This window comes from Astyanax mexicanus, chromosome 17, assembly GCF_023375975.1.
Source record: "Astyanax mexicanus isolate ESR-SI-001 chromosome 17, AstMex3_surface, whole genome shotgun sequence".
Classification (NCBI taxonomy): Eukaryota; Metazoa; Chordata; class Actinopteri; order Characiformes; family Acestrorhamphidae; genus Astyanax; species Astyanax mexicanus.
This window is the reverse complement of record NC_064424.1, coordinates 1,822,501-1,847,500: the sequence shown is the minus strand read 5'-3', so window position 1 is coordinate 1,847,500 and position 25,000 is coordinate 1,822,501. Positions and strand designations below refer to the sequence as shown.

Below are 25,000 nucleotides of genomic sequence, written 5' to 3'. Positions count from 1 at the left end.
TATCTATGATGATGAAAGTGTGAATGTGCTGTAAGTGTGTAAATGCTGCAGTAGAGCATTTCCAAATCTCAGTGTATTTCGAATACTACGGACCAGCTGTAATCTATTAACAAACTTTTATTTATTTTTTATAACATATATAATTTTTTTATTTTATTTTAGTTTAAATGTGTAGCATTAAATTTTTCTGCAATTTCTATAATTTTCAATTATTGACTGGACCTGAAGTGCTTAAAAGGAAAAAAAAAAAGAATATCATTGAAAAGTTACTTTTTCAGTTAATTTGGTTCAAAATGTAAAATTCATATATTTTATGTGTGTATTAAACACAGAGTGATCTATTTTAAGCGTTTATTCATTTTATTGTTGATGATTATTGATTATGACTCACAGCTAATGAAATCACAAAATTCAGTGTCTCAGAAAATTAGAATATTATATAATAAAATCAATTGGTACTATTGGTGCTCAGTGTGGGCAGTGTGCCGAGTCCTGCTGGAAAATGAAATCCGCATCTCTATAAAAGTTGTCAGTAGCAGAGGGAAGCTGTAAGATATGAAGTGCTGTAAGATTTTGTGGGAAAACAAAACTGCACTTTAGACCTGGTAATAAATAATTTTACATTTAATGTAAAGTAAAGTCAAGGGAGCAGAGTCTGGAGGAAGAGTGGAGAGACACACAGTCCAAACTGCTGGTTTTCACTTATGGAGATGCGGATTTCATTTTCCAGCAGGATTTGGCACATTGCCCACACTGCCAAAAGTACCAATTGGTCTTATTATATAATACTGTATTCTACTTCTCTGAGACACTGATTTTTGTTTTGTTTTTTCAGTGGCTGTAAGTCATAATTAATAATCAACAACATTTTCATTGATATTCTATTTTTTGCTTGAGATGCACTAGTATATATCATTTAAACAGGCGATTTCAAGCCTTTTGGAACTGCAACTGTATATATATATATATCGTGTGAATAAATGTGTCAGGGCTGTATTTAGTATTTAGCTGGCGTAGTAAATGCTTCACAGTGTTCTCAGCCATTTATTAATGCTTTATTAATCCCCAAAGCAGTAAATAATCATTGCATTATGCCGATTATTTACCAGAACCCATCAGTGGTAAATACAAGCGATGGGCTGTTTATTCAGTATTAGAGCAGAAACGGGATTAGGAGAGTAATCAGCTGTAATTCATGATAGCAGCTCGAATCAGCCCACGCTAACCGTCTCTCTCTCTCTCTCTCTCCTCGTCCTTCTGCAGCACAGAGCCCAGAAAAATCACAATCATAATAAATCAGGATTACAGCTGGACCTTACAGCACTGCTTATAATTATTACATCATCCACACAATTACTGCATCCTGCCACAGCCGCTCACAATCAACCGCTGTTCACTTCATCAGCATAAACCCGGCCAACACAACTCGCCTTCCACAGCTGGATTTAGGGTGTCAGTGTGTCTTTGCTGTCATAACGACGGGAAAAGTACAACAAAATGTGCATTATTGACTGGACCTGAAGAGCCTAAATGAAATAAAAACTCATATATTATATAGATGTATTACAAATCCCAAAAATCAGTGTCTCAGAAAATTTGAATATTATATAATAAGATCAATTGGTACTTTTGGCAGTGTGGGCAGTGTGCCAAGTCCTGCTGGAAAATAAAATCTGCATCTTTGTAAAAGTTGTTAACAGCAGAGGGAAGCTGTAAGATATGAAGTGCTGTAAGATTTTGTGGGAAAACAAAACTGCACTGACTTTAGACTTGATAATAAAACACAGTGGATCAACACCAGCAGATGACAGACATGACTCTCCAAACCATCACTGATCATCAGTACATTTTACATTTCATTTAAAGTAAATTAAGGGAGCAGAGTCTGGAGGAAGAGTGGAGAGACACACAGTCCAAACTGCTCGAGGTCTAGTGTGAAGTTTCCACCAATCAGTGATGGTTTGCATATATGGAGATGCAGACAGCTGGATTTAGGGTGTCAGAGTGTCTTTGCTGTCATAACGACGGGAAAAATACACCAAAATGCGCAAAATGCATGTACTAATTTTCTAAACTATTCATGGGTGTGTTTAATTTTGGGTGTAATGTGAAATAAACCAGAGTGTCACTTTAAGAGCTCATCATTCCCTTTAAGAACCAGGTCCACTCTAAATATGGCGGATTGCTATTTTAACAGTGCAGCTACCGGGATGTGTCTAACACTTTTTTTAGCAGAGAAAACTGACCTTGTTCATGTATTCCAAGTCAATTCTCTACGATACTTAAAAGCATTATGGATTAATTGATGAATTTTTGTCAGAATTACATAATTTCATGACCAATATTCTTCACCACAGGTTTTTCTATTTTCTATTTTTTTTTTTTTTTTTTTTGCTTTTATTATTTACTAGTAATTATACAGAGTTTTAGGTACTGTGGGCATTGTGAGAATAAAAAAATAAAAAAGCAGGTTTCTTAACTCCATCAATTGAATTACTAGGCCACCACATGGAGTAATAAAGAAGATTTAAGTCTTTAGATTTAAGTGTTTAGACTGTTTGTTTCAACAAAAAATAAAACCTACATTTGATGACGTATTGATTATGTATCACTAAAAAAACTATACTAAAATTAGGCGCTTCTTAATGTCTTATTATTTACTTAATAAAGCCTTAATTAGACATTTGTAGATGATTTATTCACTACTTATTAGGCTTTATTCTGTGTTATAAGTGTTATTGGTGCTTAATTAGGGGTCTATTATGTGGAAATGATTAATGCTGGCTGTATTAGTTCTTATAGCACACAATAAACAGTTATGTTACATCTAACCTATAAATAAAACTGCTTGAATTCAATAGAGAATAAATGTGCTAAAATGTATTTTCTGTTATTTCATTAGAACAATTGCATTTTTGACTTCTTACAACTTCTGTACATGTAAGGTCCAACACACAGTTCTTTTTAATGTCTAGTTAGTGATGAACAGAACCTCACTTTAGAATATGGTGCACATCTTGGTCTATTAGTGACTTATTAAGCTCTTATTAAGCCTTTATTAACTCTTTTATAATAAACTCCAGCACAGCCATAACCTTATCAAACTCACATAGATAAACTCAAACTGCTGCCAATTATAATAACACTAATAACATGTAGAATTATCTAATGTTATTTAATGCTTAATAATCTAATCTGCTTAACAGGGTGCTAATATAACTGTTTATTGTGCACTATAAGAACTAATACAGCAGTTATTAATCATTTCCACATAATAGACACCTAATTAAGCACCAATAACACAGAAAAAAGCCTAATAAGTAGTGAATAAATAATTTACAAATGTCTAACTAAGGCTTTATTAAGCAAATAATAAGACATTAATAATTGCCTAATTTGTGTTCCTTAAAATAAAGTGTTACCGATAATGTTTGTTGAATTCTCTCAGAGATTTATTCCAGATGATGCTCTACAGTTTCTCTACTTATGCATACAGTGGCTGTTCTCTAGACATGCTGAAAATAGGCCACGTATACAGATCTCTCTCTCTCTCTCTCTCCATCCCTCACTTCATCTCTCAGCCTCCCTCTCTCTTTGTATCATTCTCTGTCTCTGGGACCTATTTTTTTGCACATGCACAAGGTGCGTCGTAATGCTCATCGCTATCTTACACCCCGTCAACCCCGTCTATTTTCCCTCCTTCCTCCTGCCTGGTTTAAACAGCAGCAGAGCTCCTGAATATATCTACACTGATGGGCGTGGTGTTCTGGAAATGAGGTGTGTTCAGGTACATTTCTGGAGTATTGCCATCTCTATCTTGACAACAGAAAACACAGGAGCTCCACTGACTGAATACAACCTAGACAGATGCCAACAGTCAGACGTTCATCGCTATCTTGGCAAGAGCAGTGCACAAACCCAACTTTTACATCAACAATAAACAGAATAGTAAATAAAATAACATTGCTGTTCCCGTAAATGAGCTGCTGGAGCTCCTTCACAGCGTCAACCAGCAGCTCAGTTTCCTCTGCTTTAAGAGAAGCATTTGTTGGACACGTCCAGGTAGCTGCACCGTTAAAATAGCAATCCACCAAAGTTCAGTCGGAGCTCACCTGACTCTTAATAAAGGGAATGATGAGCAAGAGACACTCTGAAACAAAACTATACAATATGATGCGATATCAGTATTTAGTTCCACCTCTATTAAATATATTTACACAGTTAGGTGTAATTGAATTAAATAAATAAAAAATGAACAAATATGAAATTATCAATGTTATTTTGCATTATGAGATATAATTCCAATACAGATTTACTCAAACTTTTACATCAACAATAAACAAAATGAATGAACATAACCAGGCGGCTCAGTTTCCTCTACTGAGAAGCGCTGGTTGGGTACGTCCAGGTAGCTGCACCGTTACAATAGCAATACACCAAGTTCAGTCAGAGCTCACCTGACTCTTAATAAAGGGAATGATGAGCAAGAGACACTCTGATTGGTTTGTTTCACGTTACGCCCAAAATTAACCATACCCATGATTAATTAAGAGAATTTTTGAGACACAAGGTGTACTTTTCCCGTCGTTATGATAGCAAAGACACACTGACATGCCATGTATCAAGCTGCATAAATCTCTAAAGCAGTTATGTAGCACAGAATCACACTATCAGGATATGAACTGTTTTCATGGACAACGTTTCGTAAGATGCCCTTTCTTTCACACCTCTATTATTAACACTTAAATAAAAAAAATATATAAAAATATATATAATAATCAATCAATCTGTTGCACCAACCAACAGACACATTATGGTACAGCCCAGTGAACGCCGCTGTCCCAGATAGATAATAGATCGGCCTCCAAAGAGTTAACAACTCTACTAATTTTCAATCAGTGCTGGGATTACCCGCCATAACCCCGGGGGTCTGAACTCAATCTTACAGAGGGAAGTGAAGTGGGGCAGAGAGTTTTCCCAGGATAAAATCAATCTCTCCGCCAAACTGGTCTCCACTCCGGCTTAACCCCGTCCGTCTGACAGGACTGAGGATAGACAGCAGGACGGATCTGCTGAAGGGTCGAGGAGATATAAAATATACTGCTCCATATATAACCCTCGCCTCAAACCGCCGTCGCTAAACCTCCAGGCCTTCACTTCCAGACAGGGATTGGGATTGTTTTGGTGATAGACCGACCGTCACAAACTATCAAGTACTGTAATTGTGAAAAAAGTGCAAAGAAAATGATACATAGCTGATATAAGATGATACAAAATGATACAAGGTGCATCGTGATGCTCATTGCTATCTTACACCTCGCCAACAGTTTATATATTATAATTCCTTCCTAGTGCATAGTTTAAATAGCAACAGTGCTTCTGAATACATCTGCGCCGATGGGCGTGGTGGACTGGAAATGAGCCAGAGAGAGAAAGAGAGAGAGCACTAATGAGAGAGAGAAAGTGTGAAAAAGAGAAAGAAAAACGAATTGAGGGAGAGAGAAAGAGAAAAAGTGCAAATGAGGAAGAGAGAAAAATGAATTGAGAGGGAGCAAGTAAGAGAATGCACAAATGAGAAGGAAATAGAGAGAGAAAAACAAATTGGGAGGGGAGAGAGAGAGAATCGAATTGAGAGAAAGAAAGACAGTGCAAATGAGAGAGAAAGAGAGAATTGACTTGAAAGAGAGAGAGACAGTGCAAATGAGAGAAAAGAGAATGCACGAATGAGAGAGCGAGAAAGTGTGACTGAGAGAAAGAGAGTGAGAATCAAATTGAGAGAGACGAAAGACAGTGCAAATGAGGGAGAGAGTGCAAATGAGAGAAAGAGAGAGAGAATGCATGAATGAGACAGAGGGAGAGAAAGTGTGAATGAGAGAGAGAGAGAATGCACGAATGAGAGAGGGAAAGAGAATGCACGAATGAGAGAGGGAAAGAAAGTGTGAATGAGAGAAAGAGTGAGAGAATTGAATTGAGAGAGAAAGACAGTGCAAATGAGAGAGAGAGAGAGTGCAAATGGGAGAAAGAGAGAGAAATAGATAATTGAATTGAGAGAAAAAAAGACAGCACAAATGAAAGAGAGAGAGAGAGTACAAATGAGAGAAAGAGTGAGAGAAAAAGTGAGAGCACAATTGAGAGAGAAAGCCCTAAAGAAAGAGAAAGCATGTATGAGAGAAAAAACCCATATAAAAGAGAGAGAGAAAGCGTGAATGGAGAGAGGAAAAAAAATAATTTGTCTTTGTATCAAGCAGCAAGAAAGTTGTATGTAATTTAACATTGCAAAAAACTATTGCACACGTGTATATTGCAGTATATTGCAGTATTGATGCTGAAACCATATATTTTGCATACTTTGCCCATAAAATGTGTGGTTATGGATTACATATATATATATATATATATATATATATATATATATATATATATATATATATATATATATATATATCTCTGTTAATTTTTAAATATACACTTGATATTATGGGTATTTCATATATGTCGTAAAATATATGTGGAAACGCGACTCAATGACACATATTGCATTTCTGAGTGTGTGTGTATTGTGCAGCCCTACTATAAACAGAGTTTTTCTCAGTGAAAAGTAAATAATTAGTGTGTGGATAAGCGCTGGGCGTCTGCGGCTGTGGGTTGGGACTCTGTAGAGCAGATATCTCTGTGTGTTTCTGCCAGACGGAGCTTCTTCTGTAATAATAAGTTCATCTCAGCCCAAAGGAGTCAAGTAGTTATTAGGTATTTGCTTTCTTGCTCCATTAAGTCGATGCATTATTTATGGGGAGAAACCCACACACACACACAAACACACACACACACACACAAATAACAGAACGTTAAAAAACGAACGCCAGCAAATCATTTCCCCATTATTTCTCTATTTATGGAAGAATAGCTTTGAAACTCCTTCAGCTGGAAAAATGAATAGAGCTGGCAGTGTGTTATTATGTCTCTGTAATCTGGTACAGGATAAAAACACTGAATTCTCCCAGCTAGAAAGTGGAACGTGTGTTGAGACCCAACCTTTAGGAGTGTTTTCAGGTACACACACACACACACTGCAGGACACCGCTGTCTAAATCCCTGCTTCACCTCCTGCACAATGATCCTATTTTGGCCTGACCAAAAATACCCCTCTGGGAAAAAGCAGCTGGTAATTGTAATATCTTCAGAGAAAATCTGATAATCCCCAACAAGATAAATCCTATTTCTAAATAGTTTATTAAAGGTGGATTTAGACCAGCATGTAGCAGCAGATCAATGCCGTAAACATCAAACACCGAAACACCGGGCAGCCAGAACTCTACAGGAGCTCATCCCTGACTCGCTACTGTCTTTAACTCTCTATTTAACTCCATTTAAAAGTGTTTTATTGGGAGTCATTGTAAAGAGAACAAAAAATGTAACATAGGGACCTGTCTTACACTCGCTGCAAGGTGCATCGTGATGCTCATTGCTATCTTATACACCACCAACAGTCTAATTCCACTCCTTCCTCCTGCCTCGTTTAAACAGCAACAGTGCTTCTGAATGTATCTACACTGATGGGCGTGGTGTTCTGGAAATAAGTGAGACAGACAGCATGAATGAGAGAGAGAAAAGAGAGACGGCGCAAATGAGAGAGAGCACGAATGAGAGAAAAAGATGGTGTGAATGAGAGAAAGACAGCATGAATGAGAGAGAGAGATAGAGAAAGAGAGAGCATGAATAAGAGTGAAAGCACAAATGAAAGATATAGCGAGAAAGCACGAAAGCGAGAGACAGCGCAAATGAGTCAGAGAGACAGTGCGAATGAAAGAGAAAGTGAATGAGAGAGAGAGCAAGACAGCGCAAATGAGAGAGAGAAACTGTGAATGAAGAGAGCCTGAATGAGAGAGAAAACAGCGAGAGACAGCACAAATAAGAGACAGCACGAATGAGAGAGAGAGACAGCACAAGTAAAAGATATAGCGAGAAAGCACAAAAGAGACAGCGCAAATGAGTCCGTGCGAATGAGAGAAAACAGCGAGAGACTGCACAAACAAGAGATAGACAGTGAGAATGAGACAGCATGAATGAGGGAGAGCGAGACAGCACAAATGAAAGTGAGGGAGAGAAAGTGTGAATGAAAAGAAAATGAGTGCGAATCAGAAAGAAAACAGCGAGAGACTGCACAAACGAGATAGACAGCACGAATGACAGAGAGACAGCACGAATGAGAGAGACAGCGTGAATGAGAGAGAGATGGAGTGAATGAGAGAAAGACCGTATGAATGAGAGAGAGAAAGCACAAATGACAGAGAAACGGCGCAAATGAAAAATATAGCGAGAAAGCACGAAAGAGAGACAGCGCAAACGAGTCAGAGCGAGACAGCACAAATGAGAGAGAGAGAGAGTGAGAAAGTAAGAATGAAAGGGAGCGCGAACGAGAAAGAAAACAGCAAGAGACGGCACAAATAAGAGATAGACAGCGCGAATGAGAGAGAGAAAGCATGAATGAGACTGAGACAGCACAAATGACAGAGAAACAGCGCAAATGAAAGATATAGCAAGAAAGCACGAATGAGAGAGACAGCCCACATGAGAGAGAGAAAATGTTAATGAGAGAGAGACAGCACGAATGAAAGAAAGCACAAATGAGAGCGAGACACAGCGTGAATGAAACATATGTAGTGAGAAAGTGTGAGAGAGAGAGAGACAGCGCGAATGAGACTGCGTGAATGAAAGTGAGAGTGCGAATAAGAGAAAAAAGATAGACGAATTGAGCGCCCGAGAGAGTTCAGCACAGCGACAGTGTGTTGACATTTTGAATGATCCGCGTTTCTGCGTGCGCTCTCTTCGTTTGCGTGTGCCGTTGCGGTTTTGTTTACCACTTTATCTGCGTTTCATGCAAAGTATCGAAAATGGTCACCAAAAAGTTTATTTTTAATTTTTTTATATATAGACCTTTTATTCGGTGTCTCTTTGGTCTTTTTGCTATCGAATTTCGATCCCCAGCCCCAACAGTATTACTGTGTATGATACAGATACGATAGGACACACCCCTCGTTTAGAGCACTCACCTGAGTATAAAGTGGTCTACAGGTGAGGTGCTGGAGAGGAAGACATAGAAGGTGGCCGTGTCTGAGTTCTTCAGAGGTTTAGAAGACGTCTGGACGATCACGGTTCCGCCCAGACGCAGCCGGGTGAACGTGGGGTTCCCCGGAGGAGAACGCAGGAGGTTGACGTTACCGATTTTCTTCATGTTTGGGCCGAACTCCTGATCCTCGCTCTTCCACTGGTTGCTGTCCTGAGCGACGCACTGGCTGGAGGGACTGGGTCTGGTCTGGTAGTAAAGTTCTGCGATGGTTCCTCTGGTGTCTCCTCTCTGCTCTCTGCTGGACCTGGTACCGCCCGGGCTGAACCACGCCGGCTCCGGCTTCAGGTGCACCAGGCAGAATCCTCCGTTGGCAGGTATAGAGCAGGTACCTCGTATCTCCAGCATGGCCCAGAAAGCGTGAGCGGTAACGCAGATGTAGCCGACCGGATCCGCCGTGTCCCTCGCTGCATCCGCCCCACCGGCGGCGTAGAACAGCAGCCGAATGACGGGCGCTGAGGAACGGACCTGCCGGGCCAGTATGAAGGCCCGGACCCCGGGGCCGGCGCTGTACAGCTCCGAGGGGATGACCTGCTCCACAGACATGGGCCCATAGCTGACGTTGATGGCCGGCTGCCCAGTAACACCAGTCAGGATGAAGCTCTGCTTCTGGGAACGCTGGATATCAGCTTTCAGAACCTGCCTGCTGTCCCTCAGGAACAGGTGATCAGCGTTCAGGATCTGATAGGTCAGTTCTGGAGAGGTTTCAGGATAGAGGGTCTTCGGTCCATCAGAGGACTGTTCAGCCTTCAGTCCTGTAAGAGAATAAGAGTGAAATTAGATGACATAAACTGAAAAAAAAAATAATAATAATGTTTAATACACACTGAGCAATCAATCATATCACTTAATTGATCATTTTATTTATACATTGAGGATTTAAGGAGACTTTTTAGTGTCATTTTATATCACGTGTTGTATTCCCACAGTCCAGATCCACCCAAAAAACTGAATACATCTACACTGATGGGGTGGTGGTCTGGAAATCAGTGAGAGACAGAGCAAGAGAGAGACGGCGCGAATGAGAGAGAGAGACTGGGAAAGTGTGAAAAAGAGAGAGAGAGGGACAGTGCAAATGAGAGAGAGATACTGCACAAAAAGGAGAGAGATAGAGGGAAAGTGTGAATGAGAGAGAGAGAGAGACTGTGTGAATAGGAGAGAGATAGAGGGAAAGTGCGAATGAGAGAGAGACAGTGCGAATGAGAGAGAGAGAGACTGTGTGAATAGGAGAGAGATAGAGGGACAGTGAGAGAGAGACTGCGCGAATAGGAGAGAAAGCACAAATGAGAGAGATAGAGAGTGCAAATAATAGAGAGAGACAGCGTAAATGAGAAAGAAAGCTTGAATGAGGGAGACAGTACAAATAAAAGAGAGAGCATGAATGAGAGATGGTGAGAACGTACAAATGCGAGAGAGAGCGCGAATAAGAGAGACAATGCAAATAAGAGAGAGAGAGAGACTGCGCAATGAAAAGAGAAACCGCAAATGAAAGAGAGAGAGACTGTGTGAGTCCAAACTGCTTGAGGTCTAGTGTGAAGTTTCCACCAATCAGTGATGGTTTGGAGAGTCATGTCTGTCATCTGCTGGTGTTGATCCACTGTGTTTTATTATCAAGTCTAAAGTCAGTGCAGTTTTGTTTTCCCACAAAATCTTACAGCACTTCATATCTTACAGCTTCCCTCTGCTACTGACAACTTTTTTTTGGATTTCATTTTCCAGCAGGACTTGGCACACTGCCCACTTCCAAAATTACCAATTGATCTTATTGTATTTTTTTGTAGTTTTCTGAGACTCTGATTTTGGGGTATTTATTGTCTGTAAGCCATAATCATCAACAATAAAATAAATAAACGCTTAAAATAGATCAATCTGTGTTTAATACATCTATATAATATATAAGTTTTACATTCTAAATTTTCAATGATATTCTATTTTGTACCTGCACACTCTGTAGATAAAGTAAAGTCAGAGTGAGAAGGCTGTAGGAACCTGTGGCTGAGGTGATGTTACACTTGATCAGGGTGTGTGTGTGTGTGTGTGTGTGTGTGTGTGTGTTTGGTGAATCGGTATGAAACATGCGTTGGTTTTTGATAAACTGCTACAGAACATGAGCAGCGTGGTCAGATCAGCCTCCAATTTCCCACGCTGCTCTGCTGCAGTCGGCGCTGGTCTGACGCCTGTCGGAAGGGAAAGGTTAAACGTCTCCTTCAGAGCAGGGGTTTGATAAGTTGCTTGTCTGAACAACCTGGACACCTGATCACCTGAACACCTGATCAGAACGTTTGGGACTGTTTTCCTGCCTCTCCTCTCTGAGCTAATGTTAATATACGCTCTTACACCCTCACACAGCAGATACTGATAGTGTGTGTATAGTGTGTGTGCATATAGGGTGTGTGTATATAGGCTGTATGTATAGTGTGTCTTTATAGTGTATAGTGGGTGTGTGTATATAGTAAGTGTTTATATAGTGTGTGTGTGTGTATAGTGTGGGTGTGTTTGTATAGTGTGTGTGTATATAGTAAGTGTTTATAGTATATATAGTGTATAGGGTGTGTTTATATAGGCTGACTGTATAGTGTGTCTTTATAGTGTGTGTGTATAGTATGTAGTGTGTGTATATAGGGTGTATGTATAGTGTGTCTAGTGTATAGTGGGTGTGTGTGTGTGTGTATATATATATAGTAAGTGTTTATAGCATATATAGTGTATAGTGTGTGTGTGTATAGTATGTAGTGTGTATAGGGTGTGTGTGTGTGTATAGGATGTATGTATCGTGTGTATTTTTAGTGTATAGTGAGTGGGTGTATATAGTAAGTGTTGATATAGGGTTTGTGTGTCTAGTGTGGGTGTGTTTGTATAGTGTGTGTGTGTATAGTAAGTGTTTATAGTATATATAGTGTATAGTGAGTGTGTGTATAGTGTTTATATAGGGTGTGTGTGTTTGTGTATAGTGTGTGTGTATAGTATGTGGTGTGTGTGTATATATAGGCTGTATGTATAGTGTGTCTTTTTAGTGTATAGTGAGTGGGTGTATATAGTAAGTGTTGATATAGGGTTTGTGTGTATAGTGTGTGTGTGTATAGTGTGTCTATAGTGTGGGTGTGTTTGTATAGTGTGTGTGTATAGTAAGTGTTTATAGTATATATAGTGTATAGTGAGTGTGTGTATAGTGTTTATATAGGGTGTGTGTGTTTGTGTATAGTGTGTGTGTATAGTATGTGGTGTGTGTGTGTATATAGGCTGTATGTATAGTGTGTCTTTTTAGTGTATAGTGAGTGGGTGTATATAGTAAGTGTTGATATAGGGTTTGTGTGTATAGTGTGTGTGTGTATAGTGTGTCTATAGTGTGGGTGTGTTTGTATAGTGTGTGTGTATAGTAAGTGTTTATAGTATATATAGTGTATAGTGAGTGTGTGTATAGTGTTTATATAGGGTGTGTGTGTTTGTGTATAGTGTGTGTGTATAGTATGTGGTGTGTGTGTATATATAGGCTGTATGTATAGTGTGTCTTTTTAGTGTATAGTGAGTGGGTGTATATAGTAAGTGTTGATATAGGGTTTGTGTGTATAGTGTGTGTGTGTATAGTGTGTCTATAGTGTGGGTGTGTTTGTATAGTGTGTGTGTATAGTAAGTGTTTATAGTATATATGGTGTATAGTGAGTGTGTGTATAGTGTTTATATAGGGTGTGTGTGTTTGTGTATAGTGTGTTTGTATAGTATGTGGTGTGTGTGTATATAGGCTGTATGTATAGTGTGTCTTTTTAGTGTATAGTGAGTGTGTATATAGTAAGTGTTGATATAGGGTGTGTGTGTATAGTGTGTCTGTAGTGTGGGTGTGTTTGTATAGTGTGTGTGTGTATAGTGTTTATATAGGGTGTGTGTGTATAGTATGTGTGTGTGTGTGCAGGAGCAAGACGTTTTACCTGTGAAATCTAGAAATATTTATAGAAATTTCTGAAATGATAACCTTTATTTATTGAAATTATAACTGCTAATTTTCATATATAATTTAATACAATTTTGTTAATTTTTTTCTAAAATCAAACAAAACAAAAAAAAAAAGAAAATATGACTGTATGCACAGATATGGATTGGCACTCGGTGCTGGGTCAGCTCCTCAGTACTTGAGATGGACGGTGGTTTCCGGTTGAGAGTAGGCTGTGCTGTGATTGGCTGCTGATTCTCACAGGAGTGTGTTAATTGTATTTAGAAAGAGTAGTATTTTTAATTTGGTTATGATTAGACATTACCCAGCTCTATGGGCAGTGCAGCGGGTGGTAATGATTGTGACCAGCAGCATCTGGCTAGGATCGCCCATGTGACTCGCAATCACATCCTCATTAACATTAAAGGTTGTGGGTCTTTGGTAGGGGTGTCTATCGTATTGTGTCGAATAATATCACCAAAAATACTGACAGAATAAATAGTAAGTGCTCTATATTGTGATTTTGTGATATTCTTGAAAGCAGTCTATTTTATTATGTATTGTAATTTAAACTTTAATTGTTTGTTTGCAGTTTACACACACTACATGTGCTGCACTGCTGGGTTTTTGTTGTTAGATTACTCTATTTTTGTTGTGTTTCAATGTAAAATTTCAATGTTTGTTATATCATCATAGGAAAAACACACAGAAATTTTGTGATATTATTTTAGAGCTATATCGCCCAACCCTCTTGAACCCAACCAATACTCAACACGCTCCAAAAGCACCTATGGACTCCCACCAGCCAGTGTTCCCATTTACAAAGAACACGTTTTAATGAGGTTTTCACAGTAAGCGCTAAAGTCAGCGCCGGCTCCCTACTGGACGGATGTTATCGAGCGTGCATATTAAATTTAGGGTGACTGCAAAAGAACCCAGATGCCCCTTCGGACCCAGGCGGAGAGATAGAGATAGAGAGAGAAAAAACTGCATAAAATCTTTATCAGCGGCGGACAGACAGCTCCTCTCTATTATACAGGTTATCTCTAAACAACACTTCAGTACGCCTCACTCTCAGCTCACTAATCCGTCTGATGAACCTTCCTACTGGCGTCCTATCGACTCCACAGCCCATAAAAAACTATCAACCTAATAAACAAATCCCATCTCTGCCCAACTCCTGGAAATCCCGCGCAAAAAAATAAAAAACAAGCCACAACTCAAAGTAGGTTAATGGCTGCAGCTGCAGGGGAGTAATGAACTGGTGCCACAACAGTGTCCGAGCACATTAGTGCAGACATGAGTGAACTCCAGCCGCACATAAACCACTATCATCTCACTATCTCACCATCTCGCACCAGCGAACCCCAGCTAAACCCTAACACCAGCACAGCGAGCCACGGGGCCCGAGCCACGGCCCCAGATACAGTTTAACTTAACTCCAGACTCACGCTGTAAAATAAATCCGATTTTTATGGTTCTCGAGAGAAGAGGTTTCATGTAGAAACACATCAGAAGAGCGCTTATCACATCATGAGTAACAGTAAACTCAGAAATGTATTATCGCCCGCGGCAACGGACCGAGCTCCTCACACTGCACACTGTGGAGGCACTCGAGGTAAAGTGAGGTAGAGCGAGGCAGGATGAGATACTGTAAAGTAGACAGAGAGGTAGAGTAAAACAGAAGGAGATAGAGTGAGGTAGAGATGGGGAGAGTTAGGTGGAACAATATAGAGGGAGAGTGAGGTACAGCAAAGCAGGATGATGTATAGAGGTAGTGAGAGGCAGGATAATGTATAGTGAGGTAGAGTGAGGTAGAGAGAGGCAGAGGAAGGTAGAGTGAGGAAAAGTAAGATGGGGCTAAGAAGAGTGAGGTAGAGTGAAGCAGAGTTGGGTAGAATAATATAGTGAGGTAAAGAGAGGCAAAGTGAAACAGAAGGGGGCAAAGGAAGGTAGACTGAGGCAAAGTGAGGTAGAATGAGGTAGAGCTAGGCAGAGTTAGGTAGAACAATATAGAGTGAGGTAAAGTGAGGCAGGATAATGTATAATGAGGTAGAAATGGTTAGAGTGAAACAAAAGAAGACAAAGAAAGAAAGTTTAAGTGAGGCAAAGTGAGCTGGAGACAAAGTGAGGTAGAGAGAGGCTAAGTAAATTAGCAGAAGGTAGAGTGAGGCAAAAGTGAGGTAGAGCTAGACAGAGTTAGTTAGAACGTTATAAAGGGAGGTGGAGTGAGGTAGAGAGAGGCAGGGTATTGTACAGTGAGGTTGAGAGGGGTAGAGTGAAAGAGAAGGAGGCAGAGGGAGGTAGATTGAGGCAAAGTGAGATATAGCTAGGTAGCATGAGGTAGAACAGTGTAGAAGGAGATGGAGAGAGGCAGGATGACAGTGAGATGAAGAGAAGTAGAGTGAAACGGGGTGAGGTAGAACAATGTAGAGTGAGACAGGATAATATAGTCAGGAAGAGTGAACCAGAATGAGGCAAAGGAAGGTGGAGTGAGGTAGAGCTAGGCAGTTGGGTAGAACAATATAGAGGGAGGTGGAGAGAGGCAGAGTGAGGCAGGAGGATGTATAGTGAGATAGAGTGAGGCAAAGTGAGGTGGAGCTAGGTAGAGTGAGGTAGGACAATGAAGAAAGAGGCAGAGGAAGGTAGAGTGAGGTAGAGTAAGGAAGCACAATATAGAGGGAGGTGAGGTAGAGAGAGGCAGGATAATGTAAATTGAGGTAGAGCTAGGCAGAGTTAGGTAGAACAGAGTGAGTATGAATGAGGTAGAATACTCTTCCAAGTATTAGCTTAAAGCTAATTGCCAAAACAATAAAAAAATGCTAAATATTGCAGATTAAACCAACATTTCCATTGGTGTGATTTAGTCACATTATTCACTGGGCGGGTTTAGTGCAACTAGCCAGGTTTTTAAGAGTGTGCTATTTTCATTTAGTGCAAATAGACACTGTACTTATAAATACATACGAATACTTTAACACCAGACTGCTCATTCCTCATCCTGAGAGGGATTCCTCCTCCTCTAATCTAACCAAACACCTGATCCAGGTGATTAAAGGCCTTCAGAGACCTGAGAACACTATAGACTCAGGTGTGTTAGAACTGAACTTTGTAAGGTTTTCATCATATGTATCGTACAGCTCTGGACAAAAAAATGAGTTTCTTTGATTTTACCAAATTAAAAACATCTGGAATGTAATCAAGATTGAACTGCTTGATTTTTTGCACCAGGAGTAAAGCAGCGTAAAGTTACTCAAAAGCAGTGTGTAAGACTGGTGGAGGAGAACATGATACCAAGATGCATGAAAAAAACTGTGATAAAAAACAAATCAGGGTTATTCCACCAAATATTGATTTCTAAACTCTTAAAACTTTATGAATATGAACTTGTTTTCTTTGCATTATTTGAGGTCTGAAAGCTCTGCATCTTTTTGTTATTTCAGCCATTTCTCATTTCCTGCAAATAAATGCTCTAAATCACAATATTGTTATAGTAGATAACTTTTAAACTTGATTTAATATATATAACTAAATAAGTAAAAAGGAAAAATCTTACCTGGTGATCCTGCAGAGAGACAGAAGGTCATCAGCAGAACTGCACTAGATAACAGCTGTGTGTGTATCATCACTGCAGCCTCAACACACACACTCACACACACACACACACCAAGTCTTAACCCAGATAAACACAGAAACTACTGCTAAACTAAAGTACGAGCAGCCTATAGAGAGAATAACACCATTACTGCCAGTTCAGCACTATTGAGTCTACGGACCACAACAGCACAGGGTCATCCTCAAACCCAGTACAGACCACTGCAGCCCAGTACAGTGTAATACAGACCAGTACAGTTCACTGCAGCCCAGTACAGCCCAATCCAGTAAAGTCCAGTACAGCACAGTACAGTCCAGTAGAGCCTTATACAACCCAGTACAGTATATAATGGTCTAATACAGCCTAATACAGCCCAGTACAGTTCACAACAGCCGACTACAGCCCAGTACAGTCTAGTACAGCCCAGTCCAGTAAAGTCCAGCCCAGTACAGTCTAATACAGCCCAGTACAGTCTAATACAGCCCAGTACAGACTAATGCAGCCCAGTACAGACTAATACAGCCCAGTACAGTCTAATACAGCCCAGTACAGACTAATACAGCCCAGTACAGTCTAATACAGCCCAGTACAGCTCACTACAGCCCAGTACAGACTAATACAGCCCAGTACAGTCTAATACAGCCCAGTACAGCTCACTACAGCCCAGTACAGTCTAATACAGCCCAGTACAGCTCACTACAGCCCAGTACAGACTAATACAGCCCAGTACAGCCCAATACAGCCCAATACAGCCCAGTACAGACTAATACAGCCCAGTACAGCTCACTACAGCCCAGTACAGACTAATACAGCCCAGTACAGACTAATGCAGCCCAGTACAGACTAATACAGCCCAGTACAGTCTAATACAGCCCAGTACAGACTAATACAGCCCAGTACAGTCTAATACAGCCCAGTACAGCTCACTACAGCCCAGTACAGTCTAATACAGCCCAGTACAGCTCACTACAGCCCAGTACAGACTAATACAGCCCAGTACAGCCCAATACAGCCCAGTACAGACTAATACAGCCCAGTACAGCTCACTACAGCCCAGTACAGACTAATACAGCCCAGTACAGCTCACTACAGCCCAGTACAGACTAATACAGCCCAGTACAGTCTAATACAGCCCAGTACAGCTCACTACAGCCCAGTACAGCTCACTACAGCCCAGTACAGCTCACTACAGCCCAGTACAGCTCACTACAGCCCAGTACAGACTAATACAGCCCAGTACAGTCTAATACAGCCCAGTACAGCTCACTACAGCCCAGTACAGACTAATACAGCCCAGTACAGTCTAATACAGCCCAGTACAGCTCACTACAGCCCAGTACAGACTAATACAGCCCAGTAGTCTAATACAGCCCAGTACAGCTCACTACAGCCCAGTACAGACTAATACAGCCCAGTAGTCTAATACAGCCCAGTACAGCTCACTACAGCTCACTACAGCCCAATACAGCCCAATACAGCCCAATACAGCCCAGTACAGACTAATACAGCCCAGTACAGTCTAATACAGCCCAGTACAGACTAATACAGCCCAGTACAGTCTAATACAGCCCAGTACAGACTAATACAGCCCAGTACAGTTCACTACAGCCCAGTACAGTCTAATACAGCCCGGTCCAGTAAAGTCCAGTACAGCACAGTACAGACTAATACAGCCCAGTACAGTTCACTACAGCCCAGTACAGTCTAATACAGCCCGGTCCAGTAAAGTCCAGTACAGCACAGTACAGACTAATACAGCCCAGTACAGGTTACTACAGCTCAGTTCACTACAGCCCAGTACAGCTCTCTATAGTCTAATACAGCCCAATAAAGTCCAGTATAGTCCACTACAGCCAGATACAGCCCAGTAAAGTCCAGATACAGCCCAGTAAAGTCTGGTCCGGTCCGGTGAGCTGCTGCTGTGTGCAGACAGATGTGCAGACTCTGAGAGTTTAGTAGGATCACACAGCAGCTGCCAGATGTTCAGGTTGAGCGCGGCTCTGCTGCCATGTGACCAGCAGCCAATAGAAAACAAGCAGAGCAGCATAACAAGTGGAGAGAAGCAGAGTCCCAGTTTATAACCCACCTGTTTTCTGAAAGCTCTGATTTGATTGGCTAACAGCAGGCTGTAGGATTTGTATTCTTGCTACTGTGTGTAATAAACAAATACTGTGTATATATACAAATACTGTAATTGTTTTATTTGTTTATTAATTAATATGCTGAATGTATTAACCATATTATACTTCGGGACCAGAAAAATGAAAAAACTACACTTTAAACTTAAAAATATAATTGAATATAATAACAATACATTGAATAAACCTTTGGAAAATGTATTGTAACCGTTCATATTCTACTCGCAAAATATTTTATTAAAAAACAAAACATTTCACATGCAAAACTAAGCTTTTTTATCTATTCAATTGCGTTTAATTCACTTCTCCAATCTTTGAGTAAAATAAAAAAGAAAGTTATGTTGTGATTTGTTTTATAATGATGATCTTTCATATATGGATTATCCTTCCTCAATTAATGTGGTATTGTTTTTATTTGTAATTTTGCCTCATGTTGTCCTATATTGAATTTTCCTGTTCCTTGAGCATGTATGGAAATTGGGGACAGGCCTGTGACACATCTAGTTAAAGACCCAACCCCCCATTAAAGGGGTAAAAAAACATAGTTTGGAGGGTTAAACCTTATATCTATCCTTCTTACCCATGATCAGGCTCAATGTGTAACACATGCACCTTTTTAAGGTGGAAGTGAATGTGTTTTAAGGTGTGAACAATAAACAAAGCTACTTGGGCTTTTTTTGTACTCTAATGGCTGTAATAGTGAGGAATTAGTTGCATATTTAAGTATATACACTTAAATACACTTTATTGCCTTTAGTAAATTGCACGAAAAGGTTAGATGGTTTGAACTTACAGTTCTACCTTAAATGCTGCTAATTTGCCATTCCACCTTAAATGCTCCTCTGTCGACAAACAGGCTTTTGTTTGTTTTTTTTTTGTTTTTTTGCAGCAGATCATATTGCATTGGAAGCCTGTGTAATACTCTGTATTTCATATTGACCTTTTTATTTCAGAAACTGTCCATAAACAGTAAAAAAAAAAAAAAAAAAAATGGCTTTAGTAGTGCTACAGTTTTTCCACTGTTTTTGCAGTGGGCGGGGCCATGTTACTGTTTCATTGTTTTATAAACTTGTTCATTGTCTGGTTCATGGTCAATTCTGATGGACAACAAACAGCTCTTAAATAGTGTTCTGTGCAACAAAACATTTAAAAATAAAGAAAATTACATGATGTCCACTGTAATGAATGCAGGGTCTGAAAGGGGTCAATCTTAAAGCGCATAAATTAATGTAAAATAACATAAATATTGTTATTATGGTAAATTACTAAATGCTAAATGACGTTCTGCTCTTTTTTTTTAGGTGGAGAGTGTAAACGTGTGAAGAGGAGCAACACCATTTTCAGACCTGTTGAACCCATAAGAGTGAGTCATGTATTATTATTATTATTATTATTATTTACTGTAAACCAAACATCATACGTATCACAGGTTCATATTATTGCAATTATGAGTTCAATCCTAGATATTTACTGAATTTAGTTTCGTTCTTTTCTTAAATAAAAACGCCTCAATGAGAGAATCATTGTTAGTAGTAATATTTTCCTTGTTAGCGAGGTAGCAGAAAGACCCGCAATTTACTGTCCTTCTGCTAAAATCTACTTTTTCTTAGTGAAATACAGTAGGTGTCTGAGTTTTTTTATATGATGATGCTGCACATGATGAAACTTTTCCTCAAACTCTTCCTCATTGTTCTGCAGCAGATAGTGAAATAAAATATTCAGAAAAACAAAACGAGTCGATCAGGAAAAGCACCGTGTCTACATCAACCCGTGAATTAGTATTCATGGCCCCGCCCACCTCTGCTCGGGACCGCCCACAGGCAGAGCTAAAGCACATACTGTAAAAATGACAGTTTTAGCCTGAAACAGCTTCTCCCAGGTATAGTTATAGTGTTTCTGTGTAATTTATTATTTATTTTTTTCTGACCGTTTGAGGCTAAATTTGAACTTAGAAAATTGGGTATAAAACTTCATTATTCATTTTTTCCATTTACTTTGGTGAAGAAGAAATGGATCTGTTTTTCCATTCTTTAAATCGTTTCTAATCTCTGCCTTTCACTTTCATAATTGAAAAAAATATTCTTCTTTCAATTATTTTTATTTTTCCATTTTCCAACTTACTTTTGTTACAAGATTTAAAAAAAATAGGAAAATCTAATTGTGATGTACAGAAATAAATAAAAAAATAGAAAAATGAAAAATGGATAAAACTATTTATTCTATACTACACCAAATGTTGAGAGTTAAATAAAAAAAATATTTAACTTAATTATTTAGAAAATTTGATTGATAAACATAGCTTAATCATGCTTAATTTGAAAATAGAAAATTGGATATAAAACTTTTTTTCTTTTTCTTTATTCAGTATAGAGAAAATGAAATGATTTTTCATCCAATTTTTTAATATTTAGTTTTCATTTTAGCCTTTCATAAACAGAATTTTAACAAAAACTGAAAAGTTGAGTCTTCTCTCAATTTGTAGATTTGTCAATTTTTTGTGTATTTAACACATATCTGATGTTATAATCCAACTTGCAAAATGCAAAAATGGAACAATCATAAAATACAGAAAATACCTTTTTTTTTTTTTTTTTTTTTTTCATTTTTCCTGAAATTCTGATTGTGAGGGGCAGAGATGGAAAAAACAACAACAATAATTGCAAAAATGGATGGAAACTTATTTATATTGTACACTGCACTACATTAGAAAAAGAGATTTTACATGCAATTTTCTATTTTTGTATTTAGCCTTGCAATTTTTCAATTATTTAATTTTTTATTTCAGCCAATTTCAAGAAAAAATAAAAATAGATTTTTTTTTCACAGTACAGTACACTGAACTATATTAAAAAATATATATAAAAAATGAAGTTTTTATATCCAAATTTCTAAATTATTAAAATTAAATTAATAAACACTACACTGGCAGTCTAACAGTGAACGGTCTGGGCTTCATCCAGCAACTCTGTGCTGAAAAACGGCTGTTTAAAGAGGCTGGACCCTCTGCTGGCACAGTTGGCACAGGGCTGGAGCACAGCTGGCCTGAGCCTGGATTTATGGTGCAGTAGGGTGCCAGCGCCCCCTGTTGAACATGATCATAAACCCATAAAATAAAGGAGGCTTGGCTCTGTTTTTGCAGCCTTTTTAAGATGCCCAGATTCACTGTACTGAGAGTGTCTGCGTCCCGACTGCACACTAAACACTAATACTATAATATATATACTAATATTAATAGTGCAGGTTTGGCAGGTCAGTACAGAAAATATTAATGTGGAGGACTTTAATCAAATAAAAAAAATAAGATTTTTTTTATTTTGTTTCATTAATATTACTTTCTTCTTCCTTTTGTTTCTACTGAATAAAGGGTTGCAGTAGTATATTCACTTAACACTTGAAGTTTGGTGAAATCGTATGGTTGTCAAATCCAATGTATGGTAGAAAAACAACACTAGAACTCAAGGAATTTTTAAATAGTTAAAGTAAAAAGGCGTGATCTGCAATTGACTGGTGCTCTATTGGTCACTAAAATAGGGTCCTAACTGTTAAAAACTACTTTTTTTGCGATCTGCTACGCAGTGTATTAATCGCGATTTTGAGAACTGCGCAAAAGGAAAACAGGAAACACCCTAATTCAGGCTTTTATCTTATTAAGCTCAGTATGCTTGGATTCTAAAGTTTGGATTGAATGCATAAAAAAGCTTGGAAGGATGTTAAAATAGCGTCTGAGTTTAGGAATAAGTGTACACTGATGGTTTGGTGTGGTAAACTTCTGGTGTGTTTCTATTTTAGTGTTGGAAAACACAGAAGCTCCACTGACTGATTAAAACCCTGTCAACAGTTAATCATCACTAAAATAGGGCCCTAACTGTTAAAACCACTTTTTTTTTTTTTTTTTTTTTTTTTATTCCTAGGCAGTGTATTACCATATTTTCAGCACTATAAGGTGAACTTAAAATCCTTTAATTTTCTCAAAAATCATCAGTGCACCTTATAATCCGGTGCTCCTTATGTATGAATTCTACCAGTCGGTACTAAGGAGCAATAAAGTCACTCCATTGAAGTACAGGACGTACAGGAAGTACAGTTATACAGGAGTTTTAGTAAAGTTTGTCCAGCAATGAGACTGGAGCAGTATTAGCATTAACCACTAACTGCGCTAAGCGCTAGCTTTTTTTGCCATTCAGAGGCGAGTATTTTCGGCCTGTAGCCTGCTGCTAACACCAGCTAGCACTGCTGGAGCAGCATTAGCATTAGCCTCTAACCGTGCTAAGTGCTAGCTCTTTTTTTCATTCAGAGGTGAGTATATATTAGACTGTAGTCTGTATGTTTACTGTGTTAAAACAAGCTAATATCGTCCTGGCTTACTGGAACACTGAGGGGTTCCTCAGTGTAGCGCTGTTGGGCGACATTAGCCGCTAACTACGGCTAGCCTTAGTGAAAATCTGGAAAAATAAGCTTACTATAAATAAACAAAAGCGCTTTACTCACCCAAATAAACAGGAGACTTTTAAAGAAAATGTTATTTTTAGGAATTACAGTTTTGTTTACTTAACTTTACAAGTCTCGCCATTCAGCGAGACCCCTGTTCCTTACTATTGTCGCATAATGCGCCTTATAGTGCAAAAAATACAGTAATTATGATTTTGAGAACAATCCAAGTGAAACTGGGACACACCGTAGCTCAGGCTTATTTTAGTATTCTCAGTATTTTCGCTTAAAAAAAAAGGTTTTAAAAGTTTGGTTTGAACGCGTGAAACTCCTGCACAAACCCCATTTTTAATTCATTTGATTTGGGACAGGAGTGTCCCTCAAAAATATGAGTCATCATTGCATTTGTGTAGTGATCAAGGTCGCCATAAATCAGGAGACACTCGATGAATCCCGGCCGGAGCCCACTCGCCGAACGGCGGCTCATCAATCAGCTGTCAGAGGGAAGGCACGGAAAGACCCGTCCCCTTGTCTCTCTGGCCCAGCCTGACATCAGTGCTGTCAGCTCTGTGCATGACAAAGCATGGCTTAATGTCCCGCTGTTTGATAAGTGCCACATATTCCTCTGCAAGGACACGCGTGGCACTGCCCATTAATGCTGTGAATAAATCAGAGAGGACTGCCTCCTCCTGCCGAGCGCCGCCGCTTTAGACCCGCCAGCTTTTAAGCGCGGATGCCCCCGGTGCCAAGGTAAAAGCCTGAATAAAAAAATATATAATAAATAAAATAAAAAAGCTCATTTGCAAATGAAAAGAGAATTTCTCGCTGCGCCGGAGGATCAGAATGAATACGTTCTTCTCTCACGACCAGGAAAAAAGCTGGGTAGGAGTAAATAAGTTTAAAGAAAAGGACGACAATCAGTTGAAAGTGAACAGAACCGCAGGGGGCGCTCTTGTGATTTTCGCTCTGACTCCTGATGGGCGAGGGCTTTTTTATTTTAACATTAAAAAAGGCCTCCGCTGGAGACAAATGAATCCGCACGCTGAAACGCAGGGAATTAATTCATGCTATTAATTGGGGATTTGGCTGGCACCACTCATTAGCACTCTGATAGCGCAATTTGCAAATCGCCTGCATCACTTCAGTCATGTCTGGGAAAAGGGCCAAATCCTAGCAGCGTTAGACAGGCCACAGACATAAAACATATATATAAAATATATTAAATATATAAAAACCAGCATAAAGGGCGGTGGTTCTTTCATTATTTTAACATGTTCTGCTCTGTAGATTAATACTAAAGTCAAACAAACAAACAAACTATGAAGAAACCCATACACATTAATTAAGTGAATGAAATAGTGTTACAAAAAAAAGAATAAATAAATTCAATCATTTTATTTATCGAGAAAATATCATACATGTATGTAGGTATTTATGTATTTATACATATATATAATTATATAATTTACATTTATGGGCCTTTCAATGCAGAATATTGCTAATAACACTGAGATTTAAAAAAAAAATATTGTGCGTGATGTATTGTATTGTATTGTGAATATATTTTAGATATTTTTGTTTTTATGGGTTTTATTAGTTATTATTAGTCAAAGGGGTTGCTTGAGCTTTTTTTTATAAGAGTGGTCTTTGTGTGTACCACACTAATGCAGAAATAAAGCACTAATATTACTAATAAATCTAAATACACTCTAATCTCTGTTAAACTCCATTAGAGAGGCAGTAGAGTATTCCAGTCTTCCCAAACCTCATCATGTTTATGATTAGATCTA

At 38.9% G+C, this 25,000-nt stretch overlaps 1 protein-coding gene across 1 annotated transcript in view; it reads right to left on the bottom strand.

The window, feature by feature from the left end:
* Positions 1-18,085, bottom strand: part of si:dkey-1d7.3 (transmembrane protein 132D) — a 59,121-nt gene extending 41,036 nt beyond the window's left edge. The window contains exons 1-2 of the mRNA XM_022666513.2: positions 16,606-18,085; positions 9,051-9,879 (exon numbers count right to left, since the gene is read on the bottom strand). Of these exons, the coding sequence (XP_022522234.2) occupies positions 9,051-9,879; positions 16,606-16,675 (899 nt within the window). The 5' untranslated portion in view covers positions 16,676-18,085. The remainder of the gene's footprint in view (positions 1-9,050; positions 9,880-16,605) is intronic.
* Between the last annotated feature and the right edge of the window lie 6,915 nt (positions 18,086-25,000).